We start from the raw sequence: 10,659 nt of genomic DNA, 5'->3' as shown, positions 1-10,659 counted from the left end.
CTTTGTAGTCCGTATTATTTATTATTAGTAATATTATCACAGATATCTACAGATAGACATACACAAAATGTACACATATTTACATGATAAAAATAATGAAACAAATCAAAGATACTTCAAAAGTGAAACCAAATATGAAAGATTAAAAACATTTTTCAAAACCCATTTCTTTGGAAATTAAAGTTTAAACTAAATATAATAAGAATTTAAACTCTTTTAATCACCTGAGCGTTTTGGATATTTGATTTTATATTTCATAAAATATATAATTTAAAATTGTAATACTAAAAAATTTTACAGAAAAGAAAAAAGTCATTAAAAATTTCATGATTAAATATTAATTTATAATGCTTTTTGTAGACCTTATCCTAAGTATTAGTCACAAGTATGAAATATATATAACAATACCATTCAATGACCGTTCGCAATATAAACATTTCAATAGAAGCTGAAATAATTTGTAATCATATATTTTACAAATTTATTTACAAAGTAATGCAATAATGAAACTGGAGATGTAAAGTACGTGCATGCAACGTAAATACATGTGGCTGCCGTTGTTTTGACCTATTAATTAACTGTAATTATGCATACTGATCATTTGAAGACTGTAATGAGATTGGCTAAATTCATTATTAAAAAGGACACAAACACTCAAAAGGTGCTTAGAATTAGCAGACGTGTATTTCGATTGGATAAAATATTTTTTGTACTTTAATTATAAGAATTTTAATCCAGTCCATTTTCTTCCCTTCCACAAGCGATTTGTAAAGTATAGAGTTCAATTGTCTTTTAAAGTTAATTAAACTGTGCCATTTAAAATAAACTTCATATAAAGGCTAAATTTTAATATGCGTCTAGTTTCCATTTTCTCCTACAGAGGGTGCTATAACTATTGCTTCCCTTTTTGTTGTTTATTTAATATTTATATTCGTTCATATCACGTATTTTCGTCAAAATGGGGCAGAATTTTTGTTACTTGTAGAAGGATTTATATCAAGTTCTTTAGGAACACGCACAATTTTTCTGCAATTAACTTCAGTCGAAATAGCTTAAAGTTCAAGTTGGAGGTTTTTGTCTTTTATACTTAAGTAAGTATTTACAAATGACGGTTATCCGCAGATGTTAGTTACATCTGTATTGATTATTACAGACCTTCTGCATACGAACGCTTTGGCTGCCACACGAAAGAAGGTAATTCAAAGTAATCATAGTTGCTTATAAATAAGAAATAACTAAAAATAATGACATATCGAAAAACTAATTCCTAAATAAGTTAGTAAAATTGGCAAATGATATATGATATATACAATAATCAGAATGTACTTTAAAACAGAGCTGAATAAAGCATAATTTATTAATCAAGAGTTTAAAGTATAAAATATAAAACTATTAAATTAACACCATCTTAATGCTTTCAACACTTATTTTGTACAGACTGAAATACACAAAATGTGTCACTTTACGTTTCTGTTACACTGATTGTAACAGAAAATGAATGGTATTTAAATTACGATATTAATTCTTCTTTGGAAGCTGTTAACTTTGGAATAATAAAACCTCAATTAAAACAGGCATGCTATACTCAAGGACAGCTCGTTTAGATTTTATTGTGCAGTATTTACACTTTACTGTGCAGTGAAACTTTACTTAACTGCTAATAGTCATAAAACTAACTTCCTTCGAAAAATGTCCAATTTTTGTGAAAAATGTTAGGCCAGTTCTATTCAGTTTTCACCTCAACTAAGAGCTACTGAAATGTTTTAACGGATGTATTGCGTTTCGACAGCTCTATATTATACACATTTTTGGTTGGCTTAAAAATAGTTGGCAAGAAATGCATAATATTATAATAATTACAGCTAATAGGAAAACGTTGAAAGGAGGAAGCAGGAAAAGGCTTTCATAGAAAAAGGCTGGAAGAAATGATAATGCATGCCTTAAAAAGAGTTATCGCCTGTAATCCTTGAAATCTCAGAAGGCTGCATAATTCATACAACTTTATTCTTTGTTTTTTGAAAATCTTTTTTTGGTTACTTAACCTACCCGAGAAAGTTTGTCAAATATTTATTTCCTGAAATAATAATATTAAATCGAGAAAGAAATATTTTTGAAAATGTCTTATGTTTTTATTCTGTTTACATACACTAAACTCTCTATAAATCATGGGTGTACTAACCGAGTTATTGATTAACCAAGCCATATTTTTTAAAGAAATAACCTTTTTTATTGCGGAATTAAGGAAAAATGACTATTACAAGTTATCAGCCTAAAAAAACTGTCAACCGAAAATAGAGAAAGGAAAAGAAAATTACACACGACAGGTGTAGCAAAAGCAGGTGATGCGATAATAAATTATAATTTAGTTTCTTCATTTCTAATGTTGTTTGACCTACCAGCGGCCGAGCGGCAAAATCGCTGAATACTGGTAGCTGCGACCTGGGCTCGATTCCTGACGAACGGGCTGGGTGCTTCTTCTATGTGTAACGTGTTTACGAGCCAGTTCTCCTTCGAAAGTACTTGACGAAGATATCCCTCGTCTTAGGCAAATAGCCCTAGTGTGCTTTGCTTTAATCAACTAAACAAACTTAATGATGTTTGTTCTTTCATTATTTACAGTGCGTTCTTTTTGTTTTTAATACTGATTTAATAAACAAATAAACTTATTCTCCAGATTAAACTGCTTAAAAGCACAGGTAAATCATAAATAGTATTTTTCTATTAATTATACTGCGAATTACTATTCCTTGTTACTGCTCATATTCAAGAGTTTTGGAGCGAAGCCAAATTGTTCAACTGTATAAGTTGGCATCGCGACTTCGTATTATCTAATATCCCGCAAATCAACACTAAGGATATCCAGCATTTCTACTTAAAAATACTATATACGCATGTGTTCGCGTGTTATTTAAAAGTCTAATGAATTAAAGTAAGAAAAATCCGTCATAAGAAATCGTATTCTAATTCACTTGTAAGGAAACTTCTAAAAATTCCTGATGAAATGATAAATTAGACATGAAAATGTTGAATTAAGAATTAATTCATAAAGCGACGCATATGGCTGATTATTGTTAAGCTTAAATTTATATTTATTTAACTGCTTGTATACTAAATGTTTCTTTAGAAAGAATAATTATACGAAAATTATATTTGTGAAACATACGTGTTACATTTCCTTTGGTGCGTCTTCAAGATTCTTTTGTATTTTAGCATCACAAAATTAAACAGTTATAGAACATTTAAACTTTTTAGATGAATTTTTATCAAGCTCATAATTCATTATTACATTCAAAAATTATTAGGATGACTATGGAAGTAAAACTGATTTCGCGGATAAATAGTCTTTGTTTAAAATTTCTGTAAATCTTGCTGCAACACGTTTTCTAAAAAGATATTTCTTTAAACATATATTTATGCTGACATTTTGTTTTCCAGACCTTAAAATTTTTTTACAGTAATTAAATACCTGAGAAAAGAAAAAATTCCCAATTCATAAAAATAAACCGTAGAAAAATTTTCTTGTTTAAGACAAAATATAGGAGCGTCAAAATAATGACTGTGATGTAGTAAGTACCAAATAGGACATTAAAAGAAACGCTATGCAGTAACAATAAATTCTCGTGAAGTGCCTACGTAAGGTTTTATAATCTGTAATAAGTTCTTCGAATTTCCAAAATGCCTGATTCTGTATCGGCCAGTTTTTGTGGTAACAGGAATATCCCACGTGACAGTCGACATGCTCTCAGCAATCAGGGAATTCGTCCTTTGCCAAAAATATCTGGAAAATAGTTGAGTATAAAATTATTTAACATGCATTCACGAATAAAATTTGTATTCTGTTATTTCTATATCCTGAATGTCTGTAACTTTCTCATGACGAAAACTTGTTATAGCAATGTTACAAGAAGTGAATTGAAAAGTTAATTATTTAACACATTAAACCCTATGTTACGCGACAAAGTATGTTAACGCAGGGACTCATCATTCTCATTTCGTTGATTTGTTTTTGACTATTTTGTTAACATTAAACGAATGTGAATATTAACACTGCGGATGAGAAATATATCCTTCAAAATATCAACGGAATTTGCGACTTGGTTGTATAAGAAGCTCTAAAGATAAACTGCGATATTTTTAGTTGTCAACTGAATTTTGAAGGCCCACCAGCGGCTGACCGTTAAAGACGCTTAACACTGGTAGTTCGGTCCGGGGTTCGAATCCCGCGAACGGGCTGGCTGCATGGGCGTTTGCGTGGTTTTCCCCATGTGTAACGTGTATACGAGCCAGTTTCCTTTAGAAAGTCCTCCACGAAAGCATCATTTCCTTTAGGCTGACAGCCCTTGTGTGCTTTGTCATGATTGAATAATCAAAAAAAAAAAAAAAAAAAAAAAAAAAAACTGAATTTTGAAATATACGCTTGTGAGATCTGCCTGCAAACGAAGAAAGTTCTGTGAAATTTTTGTAGGAATATATTATTTTGCCAGAAAGTTGGTAATGTTCAGATACGCATTTGATGATGTTGTATTTTGCAAAACATCTGTTATGGAAATGCAGCTTGAAAAAGCGTAACGAACATGTCGGCATTCAAAGCGGTAATTAATTCTAGAATAGCCATTTACAACAGCAATCAGATTTATACACTACTGGAGTGAAGAATTCAGGATTGTTAAGAGTAGTTTCCAATTGCTTTGAATCTATATTTAAAGCGATCGCTACCAAATTTCCACCGGCAGAAAAGCGAAAACCTATTAAGTAATTTTATAAACTTTTTCCGGGATAAACATTGACCTAAAATATGTACTTGATAAATGTATGATATGAAATAAATAACTTTCTCTGATTTGAAACTACCATCCTTTTTCTTCTTCAGACCCACCAGCGGCCGAGCGGTAAAGTCGCTGAACACTGGTAGTTCAGTTCGAGTCCCGCAAATGAGTTGGCTACATGGGAGTTTTCGTCATTTTCCCAACGTGTAACATATGTATACGATCCAATTTCCTTTAGGAAAGTCCTCCACGAAGACATCCCTCCTTTTATGCAGACAGACTTCGGGTGCATTGCCATAATAAAAAAATCCCAACCAACTTTAAAAAAAAAAAAAAAAAAAAAAAAAAACTCCAAATTGCGCCAAGATGTTTGCAATAATACCAAAGTACCAAAACAACTAATAAATAAATAAAAATTAATAAAAGTTTGCTTTTTTGTTTCAGTGAGGAGTTTTACCGGACTATTATGTTCCATCTGTGGCCTAAAGATAAGAGCGTCAAACATCGATAGCTGGACCCGAAATTCTAAACGGAAAGGTTGGTTGCATAGGTGATTTTACCTGAGTGTGACAACAAAACGAGCCAGTTTCTATTAGATAACTCTCCATGAAAGCATCCCTCCATTTACGCAGCGTGCTTTGCCGTAACCAGACAGTCCAGTCCGGACCATTACATAGAGTGTTTAATTATGGAGGGCATATTATCAGTTCTAGACGTTTTACCACATGAGAATTCCGTAACTTTAGGTTCCGTAAATCTTAAAAATTTGGACTTGTTTTTAAATATAAACAGTATACGCATGAACGAAAGAAATGCTTACAATATAAAATGTGGTACAGTTATAAGAAATTAAAGGCATTCCTTTTAAGTACTTTTGAGGTAGTAGTTAGTATATTCATCTAGCACAGAGAGATTAAGTCTCAGTTCTCGGTGAAGGTATAGTAGAAACCTTCACCAAAGAACTCAATGATTCTACAGCACTTTATAGCTTTGCGTAGCGATATTGCAAAGGAAACTATATGATAACGTTGACCTGCGCTGTAATTTTCTATATTATATTCAACAGTGGCTTAAGTTTTCATCTTTCTGCTTTAGCTAATTAATATGTGCAGGGACTAATCAGAAATTTAGATTCACCAAGAAACCTAATCAGTTAACACTGAGCGTTTAATATCAAGAAATCATTCTAGGAAATACAGAACTTACTTAGTTTCCCAATTTGCATCAGTTGCCACTACATCCCAATTGTTCGTTTCGTTGTTCCACCGTTCAACAGTGAGAAATGTCTTCTCCAACTGTGTAAAGAATATGGCAAAAAGAAATCTTATCAATTCTAATTTTCAGTTTAAAAGAATCAAACAGTTAATAATATGATTAAGTGAAGCCGAAATGTAAATATTAAATCTATTAAATTGTGGTTAAAAAGGATTCTTTTTACTTACCATCATATCATTCCTCGGATGTCCACTGACGAAAGAAACCTTGACTATTGACCCCTTTAGAGAATGAAAAGAAAAAGTAAAATTAACAAAGACTTAATAAAGCACAGAAATCTTTTATAGTTAATTGCATATTAGAAGTTATGTAACAGCTCAACAAAATTAAGGGACGATGTTTATAAGTAGAGATCTACAGAGCGAACCGAACAACATAGGATATAAGAGTTCCAAAAAACACTAAAAGATTAAATTAAGCTGGACAAAAAGTTTTAGTGAATGTGCAAATTTGTGTTGATGGCACATTTTGCTTGAGTTCGGTTTGAAATGCCTAAGAGTGTAGCACTCGATGTTATGAAGTCGAAGGTTACCAAGCTTTTTGTGCTCCCACCAGTAGCTAAGTGATTTAGACCGTTAAATACTGATATTTCGACCTGGTTTGAGGCTCCCCAGCGGCCAAGTGGGTAAAGCCGCTGAACACCGGTTATTCGGTCCATGTTTCGAATCCTGGCGAACGACCTGGCTGCATGGGCGTTTTCGTAATTTTAACCATACGTAACTTACGTACTAGCCAGTTTCCATTAGAAAGTCCTCCGCGAAGCCATTCCTCTCCTTAGGCAGAAAACCCTCGAGTGCTTTGCCATAGTTAAATAAACCAATTAACCTGGTTTATGTTCTAACTCAGCTGAAAGGGCTATTGGGGCCATGGTTGGTTTTTTCTCTAATGTATAACGTGAATACGAACCAGCTTCCCTTAGAACGTTCTCCATAAAGGTATCCCTCCTCTCAGGCAGATAGCTACCGTGGTCTTGGCATATTGAAATAACGTAACGTAAGGCAACACAAATAGTTTGGCTCGGAGCCCATTTCAGGATCAATTCCTCTAGCTGTACTCCTTTATGTCTTACAAGTTAGTAATGTTACAGAATAATATTACAAGGTAAGAAAAAGCTACAGATAGTAAGGAAGTGTAAACTAAAGAGTTGTGAAATGTGCATGAAATAAATTATATTTAAATTTTTAAATTAACCATAATATCTCAATTTATTCAACAACTTGATGTTGTCAAAAATTAACCATACATAAATATCCTTCCAAAGTTCAATAAATAAAATCAGTTTGTGTTATAACAGATATTTTACATTAGTGCTGAGAGCATCATCGTTCGTTGCAAAAAATTCGATTACTTCAAGTTAACCATAACATGCAGTCAAAAGTTACTTCAGTTACTCAGTTAAAGTGCAGTCAAAACTTGATTACTTCAAGTTAACCATAACATGCAGTCAAAAGGGACTAACAGTGGCTTTCTATATTCATCGCTCACTAGTATTTCACTTCGCTCAGTAGTAACTGATTTTAAAAGGTTGCGATTTTATGCAGGGTATTATTTGTATTATGATCTTTATTCACGAACACTTGTTAACTATACAACTAAATCTCATAAAGGAATTAAACTCGTGAAAGACTCGCTTAAATATCACAATATTATCGCTATGAATATTCTTTGCGAAGTGGTTTCAAATCTACTAAGAATTTATATTCAAATCGGGTTAAGTTTTGGAAAGCTTCGAACGGGTTCCAGGAATTCTCGAAGGATTGAAAACGAATGAGAAGTTTCTCGAATATGCAGTTCCAAGGAATGACTAAGCATCGTCTGTTAGAGAAGGAGCAAAACTCAACTTGGTGAATTACAACTTTCAAAATGAAATTTCTAAATTTCTGATGGTTATTACTTATGTTTTTGTTTCTTATGTTTCAATTTGATTCATTTCTATTTATTTTATGTTTCTGGAGCTGCCAGAAGCCCGTGGAAAGTCCATGCGAAGCCCTCAGGGCTCCGCGTAGCTCAGATTGAAGGCTGCTGCAGTTTAGTTTTGGATTAAGGCTCAAACGTTTCAGATTTTTCAATAATACAACATCAGTACCATATATCATATATAACCATAATCTTTAATATGGAGGATAATATGAAATTTGGAAGTTAAAGAAATTGAGGAGAGGTTGCGAAGTATTAGTAAAATATGGAAGCAATTTAAAAATGAAAGACTAATAAAATAAAACGAAGAAGTTTATATAAAAATTCGTCCGGAAGAATTGCGTCATTTATTCATAATCCTTCATCGAAATTGTTCAGAGAATATCCCAGAATTGAAGATGGTTTCCTCGGCAGGAACGCATCGACGTAAAGCATTCGGTCATCTTTAAAAAGAAGGAATATCCTTTTAAAGATCATTTACCAGCTTTATTAAAAATATATAAACTCACAGTTCGAAGATAGTAGGCTATTAAACATAGAAATCTCTCACGCTCAATGAGGCTCTTTGGAGAAAATGAGTTCCGGTTAAAGAAGGTCGTACTGATCTCTGTATAATCAGAAAGGATTCATAATGGCAGAAAAGTAATCCAGTGACCTAATAGTCTTAATTTATTTGATTGTAATTTAAAAAATTATTTTGTTGTTGGTTATGATAGTGGGCATCAACACAGAGCACAACTGACTACAGATATGTATGAAAAAGGAGGATACTCACCGGATTTTAAATCGAATTTATATGTTTGGATTACGATAAGAACATAAATTCCTTGTCTTTAGCCAAGTACACAGAGTCTTATTATGCTCTAATTCCCTGAAAAATGATCAGGATATAATTTTTGTGCTTTGTGGTACACACTTTTGCAAAAATGTACAATTTTTAAAGCAATTCGTTTTTCTTTTGTTGTGCTTTAAATATGCGCGTAAGTTTCTTGGGGAAACTTCAATGGCTATTGTGTTCACATTTTGTTACGCATCTCATTGACCCCTAAAATTTAATGGAAATTTCGAATGAACTAAACTGAATATCCATCTTCTTCAGATCTTAATCCGTAAGCATAACTCAATAAAAGTTTAGATTGTTACCATATTTATTACAAACCGAATAAATTTAAGAGAAAATTTGTGATTTTGACAACATGAGGTTATTTCATAGAAGTTTGCACATTTTACTGCTATAAAAATTTGATTACTGCACAATAATCGATATTTTGATAAAACATAAGGAATTTACATTTTTAAAGAAAATTTAATAAAGTAAGACAAAACTTTGAAAAACACACACACACACACACACACGTACTTACCACTTTGTATTCGGGATTGGCATCCTTCAGAACATCTCCAAAACTCCTTCCTCTCCTAATACCATCGAACATGACATTGAGTTTGAAACTAAGTTGCTGATTAAGGAGATTAGCTGGTTCTAAACCATGTCCAATATCATTTCTCAACAGCATATTATCAGCCAGCATTTCATATTGCATGATATACGCTTCTAGCGTATGTGGACCATACAATGTTGATGCACCTTCGTAACGCTGAACCTGTTCAACAAGTACAATTAGTCATTATACTTTTCACAATTATCAAGACTACAAAAATAAGGGAAATTTTCTTTATCTTTGAGTGCACAGATATGTTTCTTTTTAATCAAATTATTTCCTTTTAAGAATATTGGAAAATTCTTGTTGAATGTAGTTAAAATCCTTAACTCACTCTCCGTTATGTGCATATTTCTGGAAGACACATGACCTGTTCTTTCGTGTTTTTAAACGCTTGATTCCAATTTCCTTTTTTGTACGTTTTAAAATAAATATTTTATAAAAATGGGTACACTTCCTCTTCTATAACCTAATTAGTATAAGAACATTTTGCGTTAGCTACAGAAACTGAAACATTGTTTCAGGGTTTAATGAATTAAAGAATATATGAAAGGTACATCAGAATGCTGAACAAGTAAAGTCCAGAGTTCGACAGGTAATTCGCAAAAATGAGCAAACCATGTAAATGCAATTTACAGAGTTAAAACTTTGATAATTTTGATTGGCTAAATGTCCGAATAATTTTGATTGGCTAAATGTTGTTAAAGCTGAGGCACGAAGCTCTGTTACTCTGTTTTAAAATTATATTCAGGTTTATATACAAATTTATAAAAAAGCAAACTTTAATCCGTGCAACAAATAACTCTTAATAATAACACACTATATCAATGATAAACGTTTATTTACTATTGACAGTGTTGCGAATGCTACAGATGTGGTCAACGACACTTACAATCATGTTTTCAATCACGCAATATTGGATCCCGACCTGTTCCAGAACAAACTCATAGTCTGTGTGGTACGCATATGAAAGGATTCATGATGTTTCAAATAATGGAGTTCATAATTATAATTAACTCTGCTAAGGGCATCCCAGAAGTGAATCGATAATCCTTAGATGGTCTTTCTACGTAATGTGGTATGCAAAACGTATTCCGTGACGTGTAAGCTACGGGTCTAAACGTTTACGATCACTAACCTGGAAACAAAATGCAATGAATAGAATGATAGGAGATATAGGTGCTTGGTCATTACAGTAGATGCTCAAACTGAGACAATCAGCAGTGATTAAAAATATATGACCTCCTCAAAGATTGGCT

General features: G+C 32.5%; 1 protein-coding gene across 1 annotated transcript in view; it reads right to left on the bottom strand.

Moving 5' to 3' along the window:
• Positions 1 to 31: 31 nt before the first annotated feature.
• Positions 32 to 10,659, bottom strand: part of LOC118182382 (neutral ceramidase-like) — a 116,683-nt gene continuing 106,055 nt past the window's right edge. Inside the window, exons 15-18 of the mRNA XM_035351725.2 lie at positions 9,323 to 9,562; positions 6,209 to 6,262; positions 5,973 to 6,061; positions 32 to 3,778 (exon numbers count right to left, since the gene is read on the bottom strand). Of these exons, the coding sequence (XP_035207616.1) occupies positions 3,598 to 3,778; positions 5,973 to 6,061; positions 6,209 to 6,262; positions 9,323 to 9,562 (564 nt within the window). The 3' untranslated portion in view covers positions 32 to 3,597. The remainder of the gene's footprint in view (positions 3,779 to 5,972; positions 6,062 to 6,208; positions 6,263 to 9,322; positions 9,563 to 10,659) is intronic.

The sequence above is a fragment of the Stegodyphus dumicola genome, chromosome 1, assembly GCF_044657685.1.
Source record: "Stegodyphus dumicola isolate Sdum_Otavi_A_Nest chromosome 1, ASM4465768v1".
Taxonomy (NCBI): domain Eukaryota; kingdom Metazoa; phylum Arthropoda; class Arachnida; order Araneae; family Eresidae; genus Stegodyphus; species Stegodyphus dumicola.
This window is presented reverse-complemented; position numbering and strand designations above follow the sequence as displayed.